Below are 25,953 nucleotides of genomic sequence, written 5' to 3'. Positions count from 1 at the left end.
CGGTCGGTGCATTGGGGAACTGGGTGGCTTTATGTCCCTATAGCAGTTTCCATTCAGTGAGTTATGCAACAATATCTTTATGCCTTTGTGCTTAATCCCCTTTTTCCCTTTTCCTTTGTTTTGTTTTTTTTGTTTTTATGTTTTTGACAATTTGTGTGAGTAGGTGGTTGCCTAGCAACGTGGTTTTGGCGCCATCTTGTACCTTTAAATTTGTTTGTACATGCACAGTGCTGTTCTCCCTGATGAAAGTTCCTGTCTGGAACTGAAACGTCGGATAAATAAAAAACCATGCTTTATTTTTTTGCCTTAAATACCTTTATTTTTCCTGTTTGATCTAGTATAAGCCCTGTGAGTGCTGGCCTTTTCTTACAACTTCTGTATATACTATTTGCAATAGCACCCAGGCATTCATCCCTTTGTAAGTGGTGTGCTGCCTTGTGGCTGGACTAATTATATATATATATATATATATATATATATATATATATAATCTGCTAATTTAATGAGTTTTGTAACAGCACCACCAGCTGGTCAGTTCCTGTAACTGTACAGTCAGAGATATACCTTCAGAAGGAAAACCGAAGTGCTCTAATATTGCTCTGCTCAGGAAGCATGTAGAAAGGGCATCTAAGGCTTCTGATCTCTTTTCTGAGCAGAGCAACACCAGATCTTCTGTTTTGCTTCTGAAGGTGCAGTTATATGAACGGACAAGCGGACAACACAGTTACAAAATTACATTAGCAGTTAAACATAACGGCTCTAAAACTGAAAAAAAAAAAAAAAAGATGTAAATAGTGCTTAGAAAAAATATCCTGAGCAATTAAAATGTTTTTTTTTAGTAGATCCTTTATAGTAGATCTATTGCAGAACAGTTTTCTCCGTAATACTTTGTGGACTGTGATCATTTCCAATTAAAAACCAGAACAAACGGAGATTAAAGTCACAACAACACACACACAGGATTAAAATGTTTACTCAAACAGAAAGTGTAGATTAGAATATATTATGTGTGTATATTTTACGTAAAGTTAAAATAGCTATGACTTAGGTATAAAAACACATTATCAAGTAAAATATTTTAATTAATATGCCAGTCATAAATATATTCACAGAAAAGTTGTAACAGAAAGAGAAGAGCATCTGGGTTCTGATAAACGTTTCACTTCCTAGACATAAGCAAACCTCAGCTGGACGTATAATGGTTCTACATTTAGTTCAGCGGCAGACCTTCAGTAGTTACATTTTTACATTTACTTTACAAATACAAATCTATTTACATTTTAATTATTTTTATCTCAATATAAGTCATCTAAGTCTAATCTTCCGGGTCAAGGATGCCAAATATCATAAATAAGTTATTTAAAATGTTTACGGTACAAATGGTCTTTGGCATCTCTTATTTCGGAAGGAAAGATATATTAGTAATAAAGTTTTTGCTAATTCTCCTTGCAAGGAAGAACCTGCCTTCATAAACTGACCACAGCACCATAATGCTACATAACTCAACATACATAAACCTGCATAGAACTGAAGCTATACTCTGTCTCCTCTGTAATGTTTTGTCTCATAACATGAGACTTGTCATAACGGACTTGCTCTTTCTTCATACATTGCTTTCTTTGTCAGGTTCCATTTAAACCACAATATTCTTGAGAACCTTCTTCTTCACTGTATTTCTGTATTGCATCTTCATTTGCAAACTTGCTGCTGAATATGAAGAAGAAACTCATAGTATGAAAATGCAGCTTCTGTTCGGTCTTCAATTAAATGTTGGAAGAAGTCAGTCTTTGCTGCACTGTCATCCCTAAAAATTAAAGAGGAATACTTATATCCTGATTCTAATCTTTGAAAAATATATGATTAAAGGGCAAATCACACCATATATTATAATATTATTAGGTCAAATTGTCAACGTTTGGTCCTTATCTTAGAGCTTTATCAACATAAAAGACTAACGCGTTGACTTGTTTGTCACTAATAAGGATTTTGGATTATTTAAGAAAGACTTGAGTGTGCTGTGCTTTGCAGACTTGATCCGCAAGCATGCAGTCTTCACACCAAGTAAGTTTTCACATATGCACAGAACATTTATTTTTAGAATATTCACATTTTCACATGTATATGACAACAGTTAAAATGATAGACAGAAAATAGAAAATCTATTTGTGACAATACAATGTTAGCCTGTTTTGGTCCATATTAAATGTTTCGTTTGTGGAAAGCAATATAGCAAGCTCACACTAAATTTTATACTAGCAAATATGCAGAGGTGCAATAAGTGCACAGGCAAGAAAACAGATCTCCTCATACATATTCTCTTTTTCGTTCAGCAATTAAAAAAAGTTCAAAAGACTAAGTGGATGGTACTACAATTGAGTTTTAGGGTAACTTCACGTATACACATACAGTAGGACTCTTAGAAATTAAAAAGCTAAAATAAAAAAACAAAATTGAGAACTTACTTTATCACATGCAGAACAGGGTTTAATGGACTATCTTCTTTCAGCCATGAAATAAAGTTTCTCAGTCTTTCTGATGCTGTTGTGTTTAAATCTGGGAGACAGGCCTATAAAGGCAAGTAAAACAGTACACATTTATTTGTATGCTCATACAGATTTAAATACCAGAACTATATTATAAGCAGGGGTGTATATATAATAAGGCACCGAAGGCCTGTGCCTTGCGCAGCAGGTAACTTCATCACCTATGGGATATATACAAATTATGACCTTTTACCATGCAAGATGCCACCAAAAGTTATAATTTATTCATGTCATATATTGAATAAAGCAACTTCCTACTTAGTCTTTTCTTCCAGAGACACTTCAGTCCATAAAATAAATGCAGATGCCAGGCTCATACATCTCACTTAACACATATCTCCAAACATTTGAAAAATAGAGTGGAAAAAACATTGCATAGCACGGCAAAAGGTGTTTGACCATGTGCACTTTGTGACCATGCCCCTAAAGACCACAACCATTATTGAGCATATTAACCTTAGACGTGCCAGTATAGTCACTAAATAGCATGGCTAACAAGCGTATTCATAACTATAGAAAATAAATACCGAGCATATTAACCTCAGGCATGCCAGTAAGATGGACCAGGGAGGTGAGAGCTGCCTGGGAAGAACTGAAGATGAGTGGGGCAATGCGGTACATTTAAAATACAATCCTGGGCAGTGGACTGTGGTCTGAGGTAGGCTAACATTCTTCTTGAATTTTATAAATGGTAGAGGAAGCCAGTATAGGGATTATTACATCCATAGCATTTAATAACTGTCACACCCTATATATAACCCTAAATTATTTACACAATGGCTCAGTATGCTCTTCTAACAAGCAGCTCTCCAAAACTTCACATATGAATTTAGTACCTTGCTACAACAGTTTAAAGGTAAACCTACCTCTCAAAATGATTCACCTGATACAGGAGCAACACAATAGAAAAATCAGGACAGAAGCAGATGGATATTTGTAAACATGTATATTAGATGTATCTTAAGTAGTAATAAATTTAATCAAGTACATGAAAACATTAAAATTTTAGACTAGCTTGAAACAATTAATGGTTTAACATGCTCACCAATTTTTGTGGAACCGATGCATAGTTTTGAAATCCAAGAACATCACTTAAAAAGGTATTTGAACAATTCCTTCCTATCCAAATGTAGAGAGACTGCAAAAAGAATCAAAACTGTCATCAGAATCATCAAATAAAGAAATATTGACACTAGTTATGACTATGCCTCTGAGCCAGTAAAACAAAGCCTGACAAACATGGCAATGAACACAGCACAATGTAATAAAAGCAAAGATCTCTAAGCAATAAATGGTCATGCATGCATGTTATATTTGTCCCCCCTCCCTACAGAGCTTTACTTCATACAGAGATTATACTATTGAGCTCTGTAAAAATGAGCTGTGTATGTAAGTCATAACATTACAAAGAAACAAAAATAAGTAGTCACAATTGTAATTCTTTTTGGCACAGCTAACAAAAGTTGGTTTTTAAACACTAATGTAGCAATTAATGGGAATTCCTGGCTGCCTATTGCTTTCAGTAGATGTGGCAGGCAGAGACAGATCATCTTGAAATTAGTTTTTTTTTTCCATTTTATTTTCAGCATAAAACTCTGGTGGTAGATTGCCTAAGCTTAGGCACAATTATTGAATTTTGGGTGGGGACAAGGTTTTAGGTGAAATTGGCAAGCCCCTCTTCTGATTATGGGAGCCAGTGTGCCATCACTCTAAATAATTCAAAAACTGCATAGCCCTACTAGTTTAGTAATTACAAAAAAAAGTTAAACATACTGAACCAGAATCCATAAGGAATGCCCCTTCCCTTGACAGTTTTTCTGCTGATAAAGACTGAAGAGGAGGTTGTGGAACAACGCTGTCATTTACAAGGATAGCACCCTATAAAAAAAAACCAATATAAACAATGTTAGTACTGCCATTTAAATGATCTATTGTCAGGAGCATTAATCTTATCCATTTTCCCCTTGGTTGTAAAATAGAGAATGATTTATTGTGAGTGGAGTTCCATTTCTCTTCCTCTCCATATGTATACCAGACGAAGAGCAAAAGAATTACTTGCCTTAGCGAAGTTATTCTCTATATTTACTGCTGGTTTTCTATAAGAAAGCCCCAAGTCAAGACAAGCAATGTCTAATGTTTAAAAGGACACATTCAAATGATCTTAGAATATATTTTTTATTATAAGGGCTTTGCTGCTTTTTTTTTTTTTTTTTTTTAATTCTAGGACTTCATACTGCTTCATATTAAATGCAGATGTTCTCATACCTCATCGGTAAGCCTGTCTATTCTGTATAGGTTTGGATGAATCATCTTCATCAGATGGACAACTGGCTGACATTTCATTTGACACATCGCAAAGACTCTATCATCCAGGCGCGTACTAGTGCCAGTCCGGAAGGCTTTCTAAAAAGAGGGTAAAAAAAAGTTATTGTGGATAGTCTTCATCTGAAGGACAATACAAGTACAATGCACAAGTTTTGAGTTACAGGACACGTAAAGCCTACATTTGCCTACAATGTATATTAGTTGGGCATGTCTCCCCCACCTAAGCTCTACCGGGAAGGGACCTCCTTCCTACTGTGTCTCATACCACATGGCACTTATTCCCTGTGCATTTATATATATTTATTGTATTTATTTATAGTGGGTTAGAGGAGGAGAAGGAAATCTAAGTGATTAAGGGGATATTGCAGCCTTACTATAAGCGCCAACATATTCCGCAGCGCTGTACAATAAGTGGGTTTCATACATTGGACATACAGAGTAACATATAAAGCAATCAATAACTGACTATTAACCTCTGGACAACAAGAGTGGTTATTGAAAGAGGCTGTTCACTGATAACATTTTTGTGTGTGGGGTTTACATGTCCTCTAAGAAAACTTTTAATTAAAAGATGCAATTGAATTAATTTAAATTGTTCATGGTAATAGGATATTAACCCCTTTAGGAGGATACCATCTTAGGAGTGTTTTAGATAATGTACATTTGAAAGGGTCAGAAAATGTAAAAAGCCAATTCAGAGTGCATATATTTTATATGTATTTGTTGCTGATCTTCTTGCCCATTTTGTTAAATAATTTACAAACATAATTGTCTATTTCAGGTCATTATCGATAACCCCCCCCCCAATTTTCTAATGAAAATAATTTGTAAAACAGTAATGTTAAAATATATAACAACTGAAGTGATGTGGAACATACCTGTTTCAGTAGTGCCAATATATAGAGTGCAAACATTCTGAGAGCATTTGGTGAAATCAGTGTTGACTGCTGAAGGTTTGAAAGTGTCGAATTGTAGGATGCCAATGAATCGACTACCGCATTTACTAAAGCATCTCGTGCATCAGAAAGACTTGAGGAAACTGACCGGTCTACAGCTGTAGAAATATATTGTAATCAGTCAGTAACGACTAGAATCAAACACGGAATATAAACTTTTCAACAAAGGGATACCTTTCACATTTGAAAGTTTTGTGGAGCATGGAGTATGAGACCAAAAGGAACAATCCTATAGCAACAGCCAAACTTTATCTGAGCTCAAACTGAGCCACTTTTATTGATGTCAGGTGTATATTAACTACTAAAACTGAATGTGATGTGTTGATTTGGAATGCAGCCATATCCTTTATTATTATACAACCAAGTTTTTGTATGATTTTTGCTTTTCCTCATTTCACTAAAATGTTTTTACTTCTGTTTTCAACTTTTTTTCACTTACATGACAAAAAAAAACAAAACAAAAAAAAAAAACAGATTGTGTTCTGCAGAGTTTTATTCTTCACCCAGGGATGCCCTATGATGTATTAACATGGGTGCATATACATTATAGCGGCAACTGTACCGAGTATGCACCACCCACTAACACTGCTCTATATAGTTAAGGGAATTTTATAATAATGATATCATGCTATGGTGTCTATCTTTTGCAGGGCTGTTATGGACACCTATAAGCTCAAAAAGAAGGCTTTAAACAGCAAATTTTGAAGACAACATCAGCTTTGGAATGACTGCCACTGAAAGCTAAGCACCAAAAGCTATGGGGTCTAACTGCAACTGGGTAACAAAATTATAAATTCATCCCTTGTTACTCTTATTAGACAAATACATAATACAAAAAAAAAAAAACCAATGAAGATAAAAAAAAAGAAAACAGAACAGATCAAACCAACCCCTTTTTTTTTATTATCAGTGCTTATAAACAGCAGATTTACATACCCATATTTGCCAAAAGGCAAGTAACAGCTTGCACATCTGCTCCAGCAAACACATCAGGCAGTGAATTTACAACAGGCAAGCACAAAGTATGAATGCGAATCCTACGCTGACCTGTGCAGGAAAAATTATTTGAAATAAGACGTGAAATTTAAAAAAAAAAATAAAAATTATTTGCACTGCAAGTCAAAACTGCACTGAAATGCATCTCTATTAGCAATATTGCAAGGTAATAAACCTTTTCTAAAAGCAGTAAACACCCAGCGAAACCATCTGGCAGCGCAACAAGTATATATTTTACTGGATCACTTCATGCATATGCCATAGTCAGCAGATAAACTAGATAAACCCGTTACCATTTGTAAGACCTGTGGGACTGTGATTACAGCTACGCAAGTCAATTTTTGTATGGTATGAGGACTAACAGCAGATTTAGAGGTTAGTCTGAAAATCATACTTTGGTTTCTTTTTGTACCAAGTTATAATTTGCACCATAACCGCAATGGATATAGCCAGCACAAAGTAAAGCAAAGAGAAAAAAAAAAAAAATAAAAGTAAGGAGAACTTTGTCTTAAACTGAATTAGAATTATTTCACATTCAAGGGATGCAGACAATTCTTTTACACTTCTGCTGTGCCATTCCCAGGGCCTGGTATATATTTATAGGGTCAGAGCCCCAAATCACTCCGGAGTAATCAGACTGCTGCCTACTTTTTGCATAGGAAAGTAGAGCAGCCCAATAACCTAAAGAACCACTTAGTAAAATTTGGGTTAGTGCTTATAGGTTTCTGAAGCCCTTAAAATAGCAGTTTCAAAAAATGGGAAGCCCAAGGGTCACTAAGCACCTGTTATTATGACTTGCTCAATGTGTGCTGGTCAGAGAGATTAGCAATCGGATGGCAATTTAAATGACCCTCAAAACTGCAGAAAAAAATTCCTGTCTCAGTAAATATAAGGTTAATGTTTTGTAAAAAGAGTTTACACTCACTATAATAGTTGCTGTATTACCTTTGTGAGATGTATAAAGTAGTGCAACTTGAAAACAAGCAAGAGACGTGTCAGTCAGGCTTTCCTCAATGGACATTTGTACTGCAAAACCAGCATCTTCATTAATGTTAGCAAGTGACAGAAGATCAGTAGAACGTACAAATAAATTCCCATGGAAAGTGTGTATCGAGAGACCTGTAATACAAACATATATTTATACAGTGCTGAATGAATCAAATGTATTGCTTATGGCAAGCTGTCTGTTTATGTTTATGCCAAATCAAGGTCATTGAAAAAATTTGGGCTCCTAGTATAGAGAATAAAATCCATATCTAAAATATTTCTCAACATTATATTTCTTAAATAACATGCACATTATTAAAATATAATTATACAAATAAAAGTAAAGGCTTACAGAGGTCAAATGTTTTCTCTGGGGAGGGGGGGGGGTTCTTAGCTCTGCACCTAACATCACTTTTTAATGTCTTTCTTACAGGTACCCCCATACCATATAGTATGCTAGAATCATACACCATACCAGCAGTTATCCTTAGCCTTGATGCTGAAAAGGAGTTTCACCTCCTGTATTGGCAATACATGCTTGATCTGCTGAATTCACAGGCCCCTTCACAACTGCCATCAAAGCCCTATATTCTAACCCAACTGCAACTCTTACTGGGCCCCTCTAGCTCACCCATCACAATTTCTAATGGCACCAAGCAAGGCTGCCCACTTTCACCCCTTCTATAAGCCCTCAGCATAGACCCACTGGCTGCAGCTATTAGATAATGTAGGGCTATCATAGGCCTTAAAATAGGAAATCAGGAATATGTGATCCACCTGTTTGCGGACAATGTACTTTTGACTATCACCAACCCTCCAACCCTACCGAATCTACATAACTTACTTAACCAATATAGTAAACACTTTGAATACAAGTTGAACATTCAAAAGACAGAGGCCCTTGTCTTAAATCTACCCTGGTACATGCAGGAGGCTCATATACTCGGTTTTAATTATAAATGGAAGAATTATTTTCTAGGGAACGATGCCACAAAAACAACTTTTCTTTGATTGGACATTAGCTAACCCTACATTTCCTCCAGGTCTAACCCCTACCTTTAAAAGGTATTGGGGCTCAAGTAATCTCCTTTGCATATTCAATTTCCTTAATCCATGTACAAACAAAACTATATACCTTCCTAGAACTACAAACGAAGTACAAAATTCCACAATGCTGGAATTATGAATATATACAAATTCCACACGTCATACAGTGTTATCTCCAGAGTAGCACCCACATACTTTATAACTCCTTTTGAAAGATTATGCATTGTTGGGCTGATTATGCAAAAAACACTGATATTTTCATTTATTCCCTTTTAAATATCTTGGTGGGAGATCCCCCACCCAAACAAATATATGATATGATGGCAGCATGAGATTGAAACTATACTCTCCCAACAAGTGGGAAGACATCTGGGAAAATGCTAGGAAAAGTGCGACTTGTGTGAGACAGAAAGAGAATATTTACAAGACAATGTTTCACTGGTATTATACACCACTGAAATTGAATAAGAAATAGCCAAATGTCTTAACACGATGTTGGAGGGGATGCGGCACAATATTTTTTGGAAAAATCTTTATGGAGATACCCCTTGACATTGTACACTGCCTTCTGGGCACACTACATACACACATCTTTTTACATGAACAAAAGCTACTATACTTTATATTTATATGGCAGCTAGACTATCCATTTACTTCTAAAAGGTCACCGAGCCCCAACCTTAGGTGAGGTTATTAATCACTGATGGAGGAAATGACCTCAGAACATAAAGGGACAATTCAACCACACAAAAAAATATGGTCTAAATAGGATAACTTTTTATCTTGTATAAAATCAAATCTTTGGTTTAATATTGATGGTGAGAAGGGGACCTAACCCTGCCCTGGCAAATCTAGACCAAATAAGGCATAATCTATGTCCACTAACATCTAACACCAGGCGGTATTACTTGTGTAATCCCAGATACATTTAGAGGAGTTAATGCTATGCATATTTTAAGGTTGACCTTTAAAATACTCTGTTTTCTTGTTTATCATCCAGATGTGTTTTTTTTATTTTAAATATTTTGTTATACAAAAAAATGCCATGCAATTTTTTTCTAAACTTCTACTTCAATCTTTGTACTGCACTACTCTATATGCTCTGACTTACAAAAACATACATAGAACAAAATAAAATTTAAGAAAACCAAAAAAAGTGTTCACTCTCCGAATATTTGATGGAAATGTACTGGATTTTTATACTGATGTTTTGACATCTGGTATTTAAGAGTGCAATTAAGATATAATGTTTATAACTGCACAGAAAGCTGGATAGGGTTGGTGTGATCCTCCTATTGGCTGGAATACAAATAGTAACAACCTAGTAAGAGTAAATTGGACCAATAAATAAGTTTAAAAAACAAAAAACAAAATAACAAACAGGGCAGGTGGGGTTTGGTTGCGATAGTGAGGCGACTGATAGTTTAAAAAGCAGGCAAACACTACTAAGTATCAGAATGTAATTTACTAAATGACATACCTTTAGTACATCGTATTCTCATTACCGCTTCAAATCCAATCTTTCTTGTGAGATAATGATCAAGATCTTTCTTTAACTTTTCTGTCTGTGCTGAATTATGGGTATGATGGTACATGGGATAGTAATATACACATCCTGCAGAATACTTTGACATACAAGCTATAAAAAAGAAAAATATCATCAAGTACAGGGCACTGTTATTATAAAAACCTGGAAAATCACTCTATTTCCATTTGGATATATTCAATAATGCAAATGTATAACCAATTTTACAAATTATTTCTTTTTACTGAATGAACAAAAGCCTTATTAATTTCTTGGCCAGAAACTAACTAGGTCAAATGACAAATAAGAGCAATATATTTTTCAGCTAGCGTAATAGCGTAAAGCAAGTGCAGTGTATTATTCTACCTTTCCTGTTTTTTTTAAAGACTAATTCCAAATTCCCTAATTTTGAATTGTACAATTCACCTATCAAGTCTATCTATAAAAACACATTTCCTTTTCTTGGCATCCTGACCCTTATGTCTTTCAATCTAGGCAAATGTAAAATAATCTGTTAAGCCTAAATCACATATGTCTTTTACCCCAGGCCAGTGCCTGAACTGGGTAAAACATGTCCCCAGCCCAAGCTGCTGCAAGGGACACCTGGGTAAACAGGAAAATAATTTTGCACTGCTCTACAGAAAAGCACCTTGGGCCAGTTTATTTATTAAAAAGAGAAGCACTGGCCCACAATAAAAGGCTAGAAAGTTTGGTCACTGGGGAGGGGGGGGGGGAGGAATCTAATAAATTTGTGTTTTGCACAACTTTTTTTTTTATTGCAAAGATAACAATGTATTTCATACCTAGTGAGGCAAGGTCAGAGTACTGGGAACTTAACAAAAACAAATCCACAGCAGTTTGTTGTCCTGAGCAGTCCAGCGCTAGTTTCTTATAAAAGTCAGTGGCTGGGCCCAAATGTTGCACACCCTTAAAAAAAAAAAAAAAAAAAAGCAGAAGACAAAATCAGACAGAAAAAAGGAAAAAGTAAATGGGAATAAAGGAGATTTTATGTACTCGCCATTTAATCTCTTTCTCTCCAGTCTATTGGGGGACATAGGGACATTGGGGTATAGCTGATACCACTAAGGGTAAGAATGTAAAAGGGCAATATTTACTGATATATATATATATTCCAGTTTGCTAGATTCTTTAATAGGTCACTTAACATAATATAAACTATCTGTTGGTTAAGTATTCACTGTGGGGGTATAGTTTTCCTAGTTTTAACCAAGTTACAGAAAAACACACTATCCAGAATGATTAAAACCTGGGGTTTTCCAGATAAAAGATTCCAGAGTCAACTGTATTGGGTATATTAAATGCCTGTGTTAGGAATATTAATCCAAGCAATTAAATATCATTTTTTTCCTTTGATTAAAGGGGATGTCCACCTTTATCTTAACTTTCAGTATGTAATCAATGAACCTATTCTAAGTAACTTTTCAACTGGTCTTCATTACTTTTTACCTTTTGTCTGTTTTTAGCATGCAACCAAAATAAGATGGTCAGGGAAGGTTTAATTTTATTGTTAATTGTAAGCACTAGCAACTAACCTAGATCCCACCAAGGATCTAGTTTACCAATGGATTGCAGCATTCCAGTTTTTATATGAACCAGGCTATTTGTAGTTTACAAGGCAAAGTCTCTGGCTAGCTAGTCCTTTATCAAGCCTACCTGTCTATAATAACGTTATTATAATAGTGTAATCTACATTATACTACAGATTTTTACTGAACTACCCCTTTAAGCTATTAATACACAGACTGATATTGGCTCCAGGCTTGACCATGCCTTACAACATATTTATTGCTCCACGTAAGAGACCAAGCCATATACTCCATAAACAATATAGATTTATCAACAACACTTAAAGATACTGTTGGCATAGACCCCTAATATGATCCAATCACTGGGCCCAGGGTTGGCTAGACTGAATAAAGTTTCACTCATTTTGTGACAAGGGGAGCCTATGGCATCATCCTCTTAAAATCCCTTTATTCTAATAAAAAAATAAAAAAACCATAAAGCATATCTTTAGCCATGTGCAAAATATACATTTTATAGCGTATCACATTTTTTATATAATTAATGGAATTTAAAACTATGTTGAATTAACAAAGTTCATTGCTTAAATCACCTTGTACCTTAGTACTTGATCTTTGATTTGGGTCCTCTCTTGACTGCAAAAGTCCTGCTCCTATAGATGGCAGCTGAGTTTGAAAAACTGAAATCCGGCCTCCTGTAGAAGACATCAATTTGAAAGCTCCTTGAAGGGCAGGACCTAGAGCACTGTGGGTTTCTTTTGTGTTGGCAAACATGCTGGGCAAAGCAGTTAACAGATCCTTGATGAGCTGCAAGGTAAGACAGTCATGTTAGATGGCATTAACATATTGAGAGCCCAGTTACAAGCATCAATGTTTATTGTGGTAGCCAATATCTACATTTTATGGTGTTCACTAGAGTTTTTATGTGTACATATGGGCAGTGCTGTCCCTAATAGGCCCAAGATCACAATGATGTCTCAGTGAAAGGGAGGAACTGGGAGAGGGAGGACAGCTGGAATGGAGAGGGGGGGGGGGTCTGGAAGAGGAAGGACTCAGAGGGAGGGAGGAGATGGGAGAGGAGCGGCTCAGCGGAGAGTGGGGAGCTGGGAGAGGGAGCGAGGACGGACAGAGCGGAGCGAAAGACTATAGTCCGGTCCCCCAACAGTCTGAGGGACCATGAATTGTCGGAAACTTGTCAGTCCAACAAGTTGTGCTTGTATGCAGATAGCCATACATAAAGTATGCAACCCCGACCATATATATGTATATTAAAAGTATTAATAATTAGATGGCAAACAAAAATATGCAAACAGAGTTACTCAGAACAGTCCAAATTGACTGGAATTTTTTTTTTACAGGTCTTAGCATACCTCCTTGCTTTCATGCATATTTACAAGCAAACCATCAGGTGTAGGTAAGAAAACATCTAAAATAAAAGACATACTTTTATTAGAACCAAGTTACATATTAAGCTACAAAGATGGTGATAAAAAGTCTTCTCTATTTTGATTTTAAAAGATAATACATTTAATTGAATGCATAAAAAAGTTATTTAATATTGCCTATAAAATATTACACCTTGATCTAACAAATTAGTCACTAGTCACACAGCCCTGCTTGGAAAAATGAAGTTCAAATGTAGTATGTGAAGCTTTACAGGTTATATATAAACACCTAGGGGCACATTTACTTATCCACAAACGCTCCAAGCATTCGTTCAATTGGTCCAATCGTATTTTCAGCGACTTTTTCGGCGCTTGCACAAGTTTTTTGTATTTTTAGGGCGAAAAATCAGATTGGTTTTGCCGCTGTTTACAATTGTTCGGTATGAAAATTTTGTGACTTTTGGATCGCCAATACGATATTATCGTGACTAATACGATTTTTTCATAAGCATTTACGTGATATTTGCGATCTTCAGAAATTTTCGTTTCCAATCTGAATTTTTCCCATTCGGGATTTGAACTTGTGTTTTGATAAATCTGCCGCCTAGCCTATGAAAATGCAGTTCATCAATAAACCCCCACACTGGAATATATATATAACACTGTGGCAAAGATATGGTTTTGTTTAAGATTATCTTTATGTAGAAAAATATGTTAAAGGAGAAATAAACCCTAAAATTGTAAAGGTTGTAATGCTATGCCTAGGCCTGACCACTTAAAGCTGATTGCACAGATGAAGAGACCCAAACACTGAGTCACTCCCAACCCAATAAAATGCTGATACTGAATAATAATCCATTACTTTTAGAGTTGAAACAAATGTGTCTAAACAAAGGCATTTCAGAAACAACAATAAATGACCCATGAGACTAATACAGATTTCCCCAATGGTCATAACTTACCTTCAATATCCGTAACAATCAACATCTGGGGCTGAGATAGGCCTTCTTGTAAATTGTAAAAATGAACAGTACTATCAAAAGTAATAAATCCTATTTTTGTTCGGGAATCTCCTCGTAACCTATGTATACAAAGAAACAATCAATCATTTTTCATTTAAAAGTTAAATACACTTTGTCCCTTATTTGAAGAATTATCCCCGATAAATTTCTCAATTGACTTTAACCTGTACTTAAATATTTTTCATTTTGATTAAGAAAAAAAATCTTCTCAGTAATGAAGACATTGTATAAATGACTTGTGACATCAATAAAATAAAGCAACTAAAATGAGCATTAAAATGTGACAACTAGCCACAAATAAGACTTTAAACAGCGTCTGGTCAAAATCTATTAATAGTCAAGAGCACACGGATTGTGTGCTATGGGCAGAATACACCCTCTTGTTGCTCATGGCAGGGACAGACTGACCACATTGCTATTAAACACAGCATATACTGCTGTCTGTCTCACAAAATGTAAAAAACAAACATTGTTTTGAATGAGCAGAATTTACAATATTCATCTTAATTTAGCACAACTTATTATAAATTTGAAACTTACAGACTTATAGTCGCAATCACACCATTTCACAAATTTTTCATCAGAGTGAAACTGACAGATTCACTCATCACTAGTCACTATTTATTTACATCCTGGCGATGTCAAATATTTACTGTAGTAGGCATAAACTCATACTTGTCCAAATTATCCAGAAGAGACTGAGAGAAGACCTTTAAGTATCCAGATTCTACAGCATTGTATGAAACATCCAGAACAAACAGATATACTGCCGGTGGTGGAGGCCGTAGCTTCACAGGAAGAAGAATAAAATAATATATAGGTTTACATTTTATACTTTTATGAAAATACACTTGTGGTATAAAGCAGAGTATTTTTTCACAAGAAAATTTGACAGCAAATCTTAATATGGATATATCACGGGTATAAAATGTTGGGAATCCCTGATTTTATAGGATAACCTTAAAATTCATATAATTGAGAAAATAAGAATTTGAAAACTACCATATAGTCAGATGATGCAATAAACTCCACAGATGCATTCTGGACCTCTGGACGTTTGTGAGGCTCACCATAAGATCGAGTCACTGGATTATACATAAATTCCTCTGGTACTTAAAAAAAAATTAAAGATAGTTAATCCTCGTTATAGAGAAAATAATGTATAATATACGAAAATAGTCATAAATGTAAATAAGCCCAATTGTTTTGCCATCAGTATAGACTGAAGCTGGTTTACTAAGAGACTTACAAGGTCCTGTTTTATTATTACAGAGCGCGCAAATTTTACTATATTCCTAAACCTACCATCATTTACTCTGTAGCACAGGTTGCATTTCCACCTCCTCTGGTCAATAAACGATACAAAGGGATTAATATAAGTTCTGCAAGACCTGCACCTTACAATGGTACTAGGAGACAAGACTGGTATTCGCTGAAATGAAAGCACATAAGCAGACAAGTCATGAGCAGAACACAGCTGGTATTCAAAATACATATATTCCAAAAAGTTTAATAATGCTATTGACAAAGGTGGAAAAAAGGAGATGAAAATATTTTGCTCTTCCTTTTCTCCAATAATATCTGTATAACTAAAAATTGATGGGAGATCTGTAAATCTATTACTTGTGATTCAAGTCAGTGCAAAAGTTATTATAACTATCAGTTAAAGGAGAAGGAAAGATAAAAAGGAAGTAAGTGTCATCAGAAAGGTCTATATAAATACAGCCATAAGTACTACAGAAACGCTGCACTGAATTCTCTGCCAAAAGAAACAGGTTTATTTGTCTTTGTTTTCCTGTGCCAGAGACCCCCTCTCCTGCTCCCCCCTCCCTCAAGAATGCCAAGAACTCCCTCCCCACCTTAAGAATGTGTGATCTGAGCCTATCAGCAGGAAGCTTCTATATAGTCTTACTAACTGCCCATGTACATTGGTCTTGGTCTTTGTGCAGGAGTGAGGCATTATGGGAACTCTTTTTTTCCTATGAGGCTTCTTATCATCTGAACAGGAGAAATATGGGGAGACTTAAGGGCACTATTGAGAGAACTGAAGGCATGTCTGGAGGTATTAGCCTTTCCTTCTCCTTTAAAGCTTTAAATATTTATACTAAAAAAGATTTCAACATATGTAAGAGAAGCAATCATGTTAAAATAAAAACATACTCTGAACAAAAAACAGATTCTTACCGGTTTGCTTCTGAAGGGATGAATTAGTAATCCTAAAGGAAGTTTAGCTTTGTTCAAGAGAGCTTGTGTCTGTGGAATATTTGTCAGTGTAGACCTAAATGAACTAGGTAGATGAAAAAGACTTAGTTAAAAGATGACATTTCTGACTTCAAGAGAAGAAAAAAAGTCTATTCAATTTAACATGAATATAAGGAGAACTCAGGTTTACTAAATATTCACACCCATCATATCTTACAGTGGCTTTCAAACGTATTCGGCCCCCTTGAACTTTTCCACATTTTGTCACATTAGTCACAAACATGAATCAATTTTATTGTAATTCCATGTGAAAGACCAATACAAAGTGGTGTACACGTGAGAAGTGGAAGGAAAATCATACATGATTCCAAACATTTTTTACAAATAAATAACTGCAAAGTGGGGTGTGCGTAATTATTCAGCCCCCTGAGTCAATACTTTGTAGAAGCACCTTTTGCTGCAATTACAGCTGCCAGGCTTTTAGGGTATGTCTCTGCCAGCTTTGCACATCTAGAGACTGAAATCCTTGCCCATTCTTCTTTGCAAAACAGCTCCAGCTCAGTCAGATTAGATGGACAGCGTTTGTGAACAGCAGTTTTCAGATCTTGCCCCAGATTCTCGATTGGATTTAGATCTGGACTTTGACTGGGCCATTCTAACACATGGATATGTTTTGTTTTAAACCATTCCATTGTTGCCCTGGCTTTATGTTTAGGGTCGTTGTCCTGCTGGAAGGTGAACCTCCGCCCCAGTCTCAAGTCTTTTGCAGACTCCAAGAGGTTTTCTTCCAAGATTGCCCTGTATTTGGCTCCATCCATCTTCCCATCAACTCTGACCAGCTTCCCTGTCCCTACTGAAGAGAAGCACCCCCAGAGCATGATGCTGCCACTACCATATTTGACAGTGGGGATGGTGTGTTCAGAGTGATGTGCGGTGTTAGTTTTCCGCCACACATAGCGTTTTGCATTTTGGCCAAAAAGTTCCATTTTGGTCTCATCTGACCAGAGCACCTTCTTCAACATGTTTGCTGTGTCCCCCACATGGCTTGTGGCAAACTGTAAACGGGACTTCTTATGGTTTTCTGTTAACAATGGCTTTCTTCTTGCCACTCTTCCATAAAGGCCAACTTTGTGCAGTGCACGACTAATAGTTGTCCTATGGACAGATTCCCCCACCTGAGCTGTAGATCTCTGCAGCTCGTCCAGACTCACCATGGGCCTCTTGGCTGCATTTCTGATCAGCGCTCTCCTTGTTCGGCCTGTGAGTTTAGGTGGACGGCCTTGTCTTGGTAGGTTTACAGTTGTGCCATACTCCTTCCATTTCTGAATGATCGGTGGAACAGTGCTCCGTGGGATGTTCAAGGCTTTGGAAATCTTTTTGTAGCCTAAGCCTGCTTTAAATTTCTCAATAACGTTATCCCTGACCTGTCTGGTGTGTTCTTTGGACTTCATGGTGTTGTTGCTCCCAATATTCTCTTAGACAACCTCTGAGGCCGTCACAGAGCAGCTGTATTTGTACTGACATTAGATTACACACAGGTGCACTCTATTTAGTCATTAGCACTCATCAGGCAATGTCTATGGGCAACTGACTGCACTCAGACCAAAGGGGGCTGAATAATTACGCACACCCCACTTTGCAGTTATTTATTTGTAAAAAATGTTTGGAATCATGTATGATTTTCCTTCCACTTCTCACGTGTACACCACTTTGTATTGGTCTTTCACGTGGAATTCCAATAAAATTGATTCATGTTTGTGGCTGGAATGTGACAAAATGTGGAAAAGTTCAAGGGGGCCGAATACTTTTGCAAGCCACTGTATTTATCCATTCGTAATTTGTACTTTCTAGCTCATCTGTGGCTGAGCTGGCAATCCAGCTTATTTGTTGAAAATTCTGAAGGACAATAATTTCCGACATTTAAGTCCGATCGCCGCAAGTAATGTGTTTTACTTGTGGCAATCGAAAGGTGAGAAGGGGGAAGGAATTTTCAGGAGATCTGTTGCGCACGTTAATGCAGATTTACCGCATGCAAAAAAATTTACCTGTTTGCCAGTATCTTAAGTAAAAAAAATAAATAAAAGCTTTTTACAGCTTTTTAATACTGGTTTATCTTTAACTAAAAACATATATTGCATTGTGACATTCATATTTTTATATTAATACCTACTTGGGGTTGCAGTTTAACCTTTTAAGATCTGAATTTAGGTTTGGAATTGGAGCCGGCACATTCAATACAGGAAGGAGATTTCGATCTTGTATAAGGTTTACAGGACGCGGGCCTTCTGGCTGCTGAGCCTGTTGAAGGCTTAATCCTCCAAGGGAGGCAGGCAGCTGATTCAATCCACTGTAATTCTAGAATGCAGAAAGGTATAAAAATACAAACAAACCAAAGTGTTCTTGATTTTGATTAGGCAACTAAATAAAGGGAATTATAATAAACATTGCTTAGGAAAGAGCCAATTACATGGAAAATAAAAGGCACATTGCAATATGTGATTATACAGTATATACTTGCCAACAATAGAGATGAAAAGAATTCCTAGGGGGAAATAAAAACCCTTCTTAGCTACCATGTCGTACTGTAGCCAAATATATGTTGTCAGTTTTGGGTGAATGTTTTTAACTGGTGAACTCAATAGTTTTATTTGCTAAACTCAATACTTTGTGGCTAATAGCTTTACAAAAGTAGCACTTATCGGAACAATAGTAACAGATCAACTTAATGGTCTGCTCAGAGATTATTATCAGGGTACATTAGCATTGTTTTGTGAATTTTAAATTGTGATTATGTGGGGGGGGCGTGGCCTGACTGCTCATGGAGTAAGATGTGCCTTGGGAGAGCTCCGTATACCCTTCATTAATCCTGGCAGAATACTCCACCGGAGGACAGTAATAATAATCACAGAAGGGCCGATAAAACCCCCCAACTATGAAAGGTAAAAACCAGAACAATAAGCGGAAATCAGGGGCACCTACCCGTACGGAACAATTCGTACGGCAAGCTGCGCAGGTCACTGAACCTTCCAATATGGCGCCTGATCCCGCACCACTCGACCCGAACGTGCAGACTGAGGCACCCCAGCCACAACCAACGCTGCACGACCTGCTCCGGGCTGTACAGCAGTGCCAGCAAACCTGCCAAGCCACCATCATGACAAAAACTGATGAACTAAAAGCGGAGCTATCGCTGATCAAACACGACATGCAACGCATAAGGGAACGCACTACCGCGGCGGAGGCCCGAATCTCAACTCTGGAAGACACGAGTCGCCCTCTACTACAAACCACCAATGACCTCCAACAACAGGTCGAAATGTGGCGCAAAAAAGTGGACGACCTAGAAAACAGAGCGAGAAGGAGTAACATCCGACTCATAGGCCTCCCTGAACGCGAGGAAAGACTCCTTAAAGTGATACTGACAGCAAAAAAGTACTTTTCAAAATATGATTCTACATCCAAACATACCTATAGGCCATGCTGACCATTTTTTCCTGAAAGTTTTGTTTTTCTAAGTAAATCCTGTTAAAGATAGCTGGCCCCGACTGTCTGGCAAGCCGACTGTAGCTTCTGAAGCCGTCTGTCAGAAGTGGAGTAGCTGACGTCAAAAAACTGGGAGGATCCCAACATTACTTTAAGCAGCGTAACTAAACATGACCATGTGACCTCCCTTCCCAATGCTTGTGAGCCTGCAGCATTTACCTGTGGATGAATTCCCTCGCTGTTTGTGAGTTTATTTTGCAGCTTTTTATGGTTCTCTTTCCCCTTTCTCTCACATTCTTGCAATCCTTAGCCTGCTTCAAAAGGACTCTCCCCCTCCGCATTACACGCACAGAGAATTAGCAGACGCCGTCAATCTTTCACAGTTGAGGTCTGATTCCAACCACAATACAAGCTTGGAGAATGGTTACTTCAGCTTTACTCTGATTGATGGTGTCTGTTAATTCTCTGTACGTGTAATGCGCAGGGGGAGAGTCCTTTTGAAGCAGACAACAGACAGCAAGAGCAAAGTTTATTTCTGTGTGTGTGTGTAACAGAAGGGAGAAGGAGAGCCCCCTAAAGCAGGCAATGTGATTGGGTGATTTTTTTTGATGGAGGTGTTTACATGGCAGTGCAGAAGAGCAAACATGGCTGCCTTGTGGAGTAGTAGTTGATCTGCTCCTAATAGTAATGTGACCAAACTGGATTTTTTTTTAAAATAACAGTTTAGAAGCTCATAACAAACACAATGGCAGGTGTAAAAAATAAAAACGGGTTTAATAGGTGTCAGTATCACTTTAAGACATGGGCCGGCCCCGACAGCCTTACAACAGCATTCTCGGTAGAACGGGCTCATAGAATACCAACAAGGCCCCCCATACCAGGCGCTCCACCGAGACCGCTGATTGCGCGCATCCATAATTGCAAGGATAGAAATAAGCTTCTCATGATAGCACGCAAAAACGGCCAAATAAAGAGCAACAACGCAACCATCTCTCTCTACCCTGATTACTCAGCAGAGCTCCAGAGACAACGAGCATGCTTTCTTGATATCAAAAAACGCCTACGGCAAAAAGAGATACCCTACTCCATGATATACCCGTCGAAACTCCGAGTGCAGACTACAGCTGGCGCCAAGTTCTTCGAATCCCCAGCAGACGCTTGCAACTGGCTGGACTCACTGGGTCGGTAATGTATAAGCGCACCTACACGCTAACAGACACGGAAACCCACCGGGAAAGTAACCACTACACCTAATACCATAGCGAGTAAAACTGGGCACAAAGACTTATCGTAGCCTGCCCGTCGCACCCCATCTATACATACCTACACCCAGTCCTAGAACCGAGACAAGGAACACAAGCATACTGGGCAGAATACCAACTTCAAGATGGGCGCCAACTACCTACACAAGACCATAGACTGTCTATACTACCTCCAACACTGGATCAGAAGCTATGGAATAGCATCACATAATCTTGTCCCAAAGAATCCGAATCCCACTGAGAACCCCAGAGTCCACTTCACCCTCTCTGACGGAAGCCTTAACATTACCTTGAGTAGGTTGTTACTGATTATATAAGTCAATGTACTGTATATATCCTGACATGAACAGAATTCGCTTGTAGAACCAATGTCATAATGTTTAATGTTGTTTTATGTTACAAATGCATAAATAAAAACCTTTGAAAAAAAACTCTGGATCAGAAGGGCAACACGACACAAGAGAAGCCTTCCATAACCCCCCCAAATATCTTGGGCGGACACTCTGGTTAAGGGTTAGTTCTACCCTGGTACAAGTTATGGTTTCGGGGAAAGTAGCCTCTGATGTTTTGAAATGGGGGCACGGGGAGGAAAGGGAAGTTGGGATCATTATACGTTCTGTTATGTTATGTTTATATCTATGTACAAAGACATACGGTGACTATACGCAAGAGAAAGCAATAAGGGCAATGCATACATTCAAACTAAGGGAGGGAATGGGTAGGAACAGATACCCAAGGGTATATGCTGGAGTCTCCCCTCTTAACAATGGCGGATAACCTAAAACTCATATCCTGGAATACCAGGGGACTTAACGATCCTATTAAGAGGCGCACCGCCCTCACATATGCCAAGAAACAAAACCCTGACATCCTATTTTTTCAAGAAACGCACCTTACCGGGTCCGCAATACTGGCTCTAAAAAGCCATGGGTGGGCTGGAGCTACCACTCCACATACTCTGTATATACGGGAGGGGTCTCTACGTTGATAAATAAGAGGGTAATATTTATGCTACTAAACCTAAAGACGGATCATAAGGGTAGATATGTTTTTATTCATTGTAAAATTTTCTCTAGAGAATGTATACTGGCTAATATATACATCCCCCCACCATTCTCAGAAGAGGTGCTGCATGAACTAACTAAATTCACCCTACAATACCCAAACGCTACTATCTTAACAGCAGGGGACTTTAACACCACACCCAACCCCAGGAAAGATAGATGGAAACGGGATGGCACAAGCGGAACCGGGGAAAACCCTAAATTTAACGACTGGCTTAACTCCCTGGATCTTATAGATACATGGAGAGTATTTCACCCCTCCGCTCAGCAGTACTCCTGCTACTCTAAATCCCATCTAAGCCTATCCCGAATAGACCTGATCCTTACCCCCAAAACATTGCTGCCAACAATACAGAGCATAGAATTCCTGCCTAGAGGCATATTTGATCATGCACCCCTTGAAATGGTGTGGGGATGGGGGTGCGCAACAGGCACGAGAAGCTGGTGCCTTAACCCAACTTGGATAACCATAGTGGGGAAAAAGGAAGAGATAGAAGCCACACTACAGGAATACTTGGTAAATAATCCCCCATCCGAAGAAACACCTCTCAGCTGGGATGCCTTCAAGGCATACCTGAGGGGGGTATACATATCCGAAATTAATACAATCAAATCCAAAACCGCAGAAATACGCCTTAAGGCACAGGTTACCCAAGCTGAACAGGCAGTGACAACAAACCCTACCCCCCACACACACAAACCTACAAACGACACAAGAAGAATACCAAAAATTCCTAGAAGCCAAAACCAAAAAACAACACCTGTTCCTTAAATACAACATATTCGAACAGGGCGCTAGGACGGGGAAAATGCTTGCACGCCTTGCCAGATCTGAAACTTCCCCACCAATAATCTCATCTATCAGGAACCCCTCGGGCCAAATCATAGAAGACCCCAAAGCTATTAGCAAAATATTTGGGACCTTCTATGAACAACTATACCAGACACAACTAAATATGCCAACACATCAGCTATCCCAATACCTAGACCAAATTCAATTACCTACACTGAAAAGGGAACAGAAAGAAGCACTGGAAGCAGACATCACAATAACTGAAGTACTAGAGGCCATCACCACCCTTTCCAGCGGGAAATCGCCAGGAAAAGATGGCCTACCCATAGAGATATATAATACATACGCAGATACAATAGCCCCACAGCTACTACAAGTATACACAGCAGCCTTAGCCAAAGGGGAACTAACCCCATCAATGAGAGAAGCCTCAATAATTGTTCTTCCCAAATTGGGCAAAGATCTGCAGGAATGCAGGTCTTACAGACCGATATCACTTCCGAACTGTGACATTAAAATACTGGCCAAAATACAAGCCAGACGCCTCCAGCAGGTCATAGACAACCTAATAGCCCCAGACCAAACAGGCTTCATGCCCCACAAAAGTACAGCAATAAACCTTAGGAGACTGTACACCAACACTGAACACGACAACCGAGGTCAAAGAGCCTTGGCGATGCTGGACATCGCCAAGGCCTTTGATACAGTAGAATGGCCTTTTCTATGGCAAGTAATGACCAAAATGGGCTTTGGGCCCCAATACCTGGCCCTTACTAAACTGCTATACTCCAACCCCCTAGCCTCAGTAACAGTAAATGGAATACCTTCCCCACATTTCCAACTGACCCGAGGAACACGACAGGGATGCCCCCTATCCCCACTCCTATTTGCTATAGCTATTGAGCCACTAGCAGCTACAATAAGAAACGACCCCGGGATAATAGGCTGGAAAATCGGGCCCCTACAAGAGAAGATACAGCTCTACGCTGATGACTCTCTAATATACCTGGCTGACTGTACCACATCATTGAACAAACTAGCCCACACACTACAGGAGTTCGGGGACCACTCTGGCCTCAGGGTAAACCTCACTAAATCCACTCTATTTCTGGTAGACAAGCAAAAAAGCAACCCCAAACACAACCAGCACTCGCTGATAGTAACCCCAGAATTTAAATACCTAGGTATTAAGGTATCCCTACCTATCTCCACCTACTGGGAGATGAATATACTACCTCTATTGGGCATGATGGAAACAAAATTAAAACAATGGGCGGGTCTGCCTCTCAGCCCCCAAGGCCGCATCAGTTTGATAAAAATGACAATACTCCCTAAAGTATTGTACGTACTAACGCAGGCTCCCATAAGGATCCCCAAATCCTTCTTCAAAAAACTTGACAAACTAATGGGCCCCTTTATATGGGGAACGGGGAGAAGGAGACTCAAACTGGATTCCCTCAAAAAAGCCGCAACAGCGGAGGAGCATCCCTACCAGACTTTGAACTATATTATCTGGCTGCCCAACTAGCACACACTAAACCCTGGTTCACCCCAAAACCCACATGCCCATCCACTAAACTGCTAATGGCCCTGAACAGCCCAGAAAGGCCTGTCCTACAAACAATGCTAAAAATCCCTCCCAACAAACAACACAACACAACCCACCCCATAATATCTCTAACTCGTACCGTATGGTCACGAGCTGAAGCAATATGCATACATCGCACCAAACACCCAGACACACCCATATGGAACAATAAAGCACTCAGCGAGTTCACCCATATAGAAGCAGGCCGGATATGGAACAATAAAGGTGTGCAACTACTACAACACCTGATACATGGTAACTCCCTCAAACCCTTTGACAGACTCCAAAGGGAATACGAAATCCCTGACACCCAATGGCTAACATATAGACAGATACAACATGCTTATCACTCTGACCCCCCTAAAGTGGGGAAATCACCCTTTTGCAAAATACTGGAGGTACAAACAAGCCAACATTTGATATCCACCCTATACAGCACACTCAGATTCTGCAAATATGAAAAAACCAACGCCGGCCTCTTTAGGGCATGGCAAACTGACACCCCTCACTAACTGATGACGAATGGTTGGAGGCTCTGGAGGCACCCGGGTCTGTGTCCCCTAATGCCAACCACAAAATGATTCAGAAACTTATCCTCCACAGAGCCTACTTTACCCCACTAAGACTACACAGGATGAACCCCCAAATATCCCCCAACTGCACCAGATGTGACCTAGCTCCAGGTACCTTTATCCACATGATGTGGGAATGCAACAAACGGCAGGTATACTGGAGAAAGGTATTTACCACAATTGTGGAAACAACAGGGGTGCAACTTCAATCCTCCCCAGAAGTGGCTATACTAGGCGCATGCGATGACTCCATGGGCAATAAAGGTCAGCTAACAGTTATGCGACAGGGCCTCTTCCAAGCCCGCAAGTGCATAACACACCATTGGAAAGATGTACATCCCCCAACCCACCAGACCTGGTTAAACCAAATGCAGAAATACCTTGACTGCATGCAATATCTCTATACCAAAAAAGCAACCCCCGAGACATATGAGAAAACATGGGGGACCTGGCCCCCCCCCCTAGATATTACCCTAAAGAAGCCAAAGACCCACTACGACATGAGCAACAACAAGAAAACCGAATGCCCAGGGCAAACCCCAGACCCCCAGAGTTACCCACTGTATGAATAGGCAACAACCCTGGTTATCTACTATACCATATACCATGCTATGCAACTTCAATGTTCTAATATTACCCTCTGTCTATTCTCTCTTCTA

General features: G+C 38.7%; 1 protein-coding gene across 2 annotated transcripts in view; it reads right to left on the bottom strand.

The window, feature by feature from the left end:
* Positions 1-957: 957 nt before the first annotated feature.
* Positions 958-25,953, bottom strand: part of sec24b (SEC24 homolog B, COPII coat complex component) — a 45,765-nt gene continuing 20,769 nt past the window's right edge. For both annotated transcript variants that reach the window (XM_002939286.5, XM_012955553.3), the window contains 18 exons: positions 18,703-18,887; positions 16,515-16,617; positions 15,636-15,762; positions 15,333-15,442; positions 15,006-15,118; positions 14,271-14,389; positions 13,294-13,349; positions 12,524-12,730; positions 11,183-11,306; positions 10,335-10,493; positions 7,766-7,939; positions 6,761-6,871; positions 5,747-5,922; positions 4,809-4,946; positions 4,317-4,421; positions 3,589-3,681; positions 2,463-2,566; positions 958-1,804 (listed from right to left, as the gene is read on the bottom strand). In XM_002939286.5, the coding sequence (XP_002939332.3) occupies positions 1,690-1,804; positions 2,463-2,566; positions 3,589-3,681; positions 4,317-4,421; positions 4,809-4,946; positions 5,747-5,922; positions 6,761-6,871; positions 7,766-7,939; positions 10,335-10,493; positions 11,183-11,306; positions 12,524-12,730; positions 13,294-13,349; positions 14,271-14,389; positions 15,006-15,118; positions 15,333-15,442; positions 15,636-15,762; positions 16,515-16,617; positions 18,703-18,887 (2,319 nt within the window). In that variant the 3' untranslated portion in view covers positions 958-1,689. The remainder of the gene's footprint in view (positions 1,805-2,462; positions 2,567-3,588; positions 3,682-4,316; positions 4,422-4,808; positions 4,947-5,746; positions 5,923-6,760; positions 6,872-7,765; positions 7,940-10,334; positions 10,494-11,182; positions 11,307-12,523; positions 12,731-13,293; positions 13,350-14,270; positions 14,390-15,005; positions 15,119-15,332; positions 15,443-15,635; positions 15,763-16,514; positions 16,618-18,702; positions 18,888-25,953) is intronic.

Source organism: Xenopus tropicalis, chromosome 1, assembly GCF_000004195.4.
Source record: "Xenopus tropicalis strain Nigerian chromosome 1, UCB_Xtro_10.0, whole genome shotgun sequence".
NCBI classification, from domain to species: domain Eukaryota; kingdom Metazoa; phylum Chordata; class Amphibia; order Anura; family Pipidae; genus Xenopus; species Xenopus tropicalis.
This window is presented reverse-complemented; position numbering and strand designations above follow the sequence as displayed.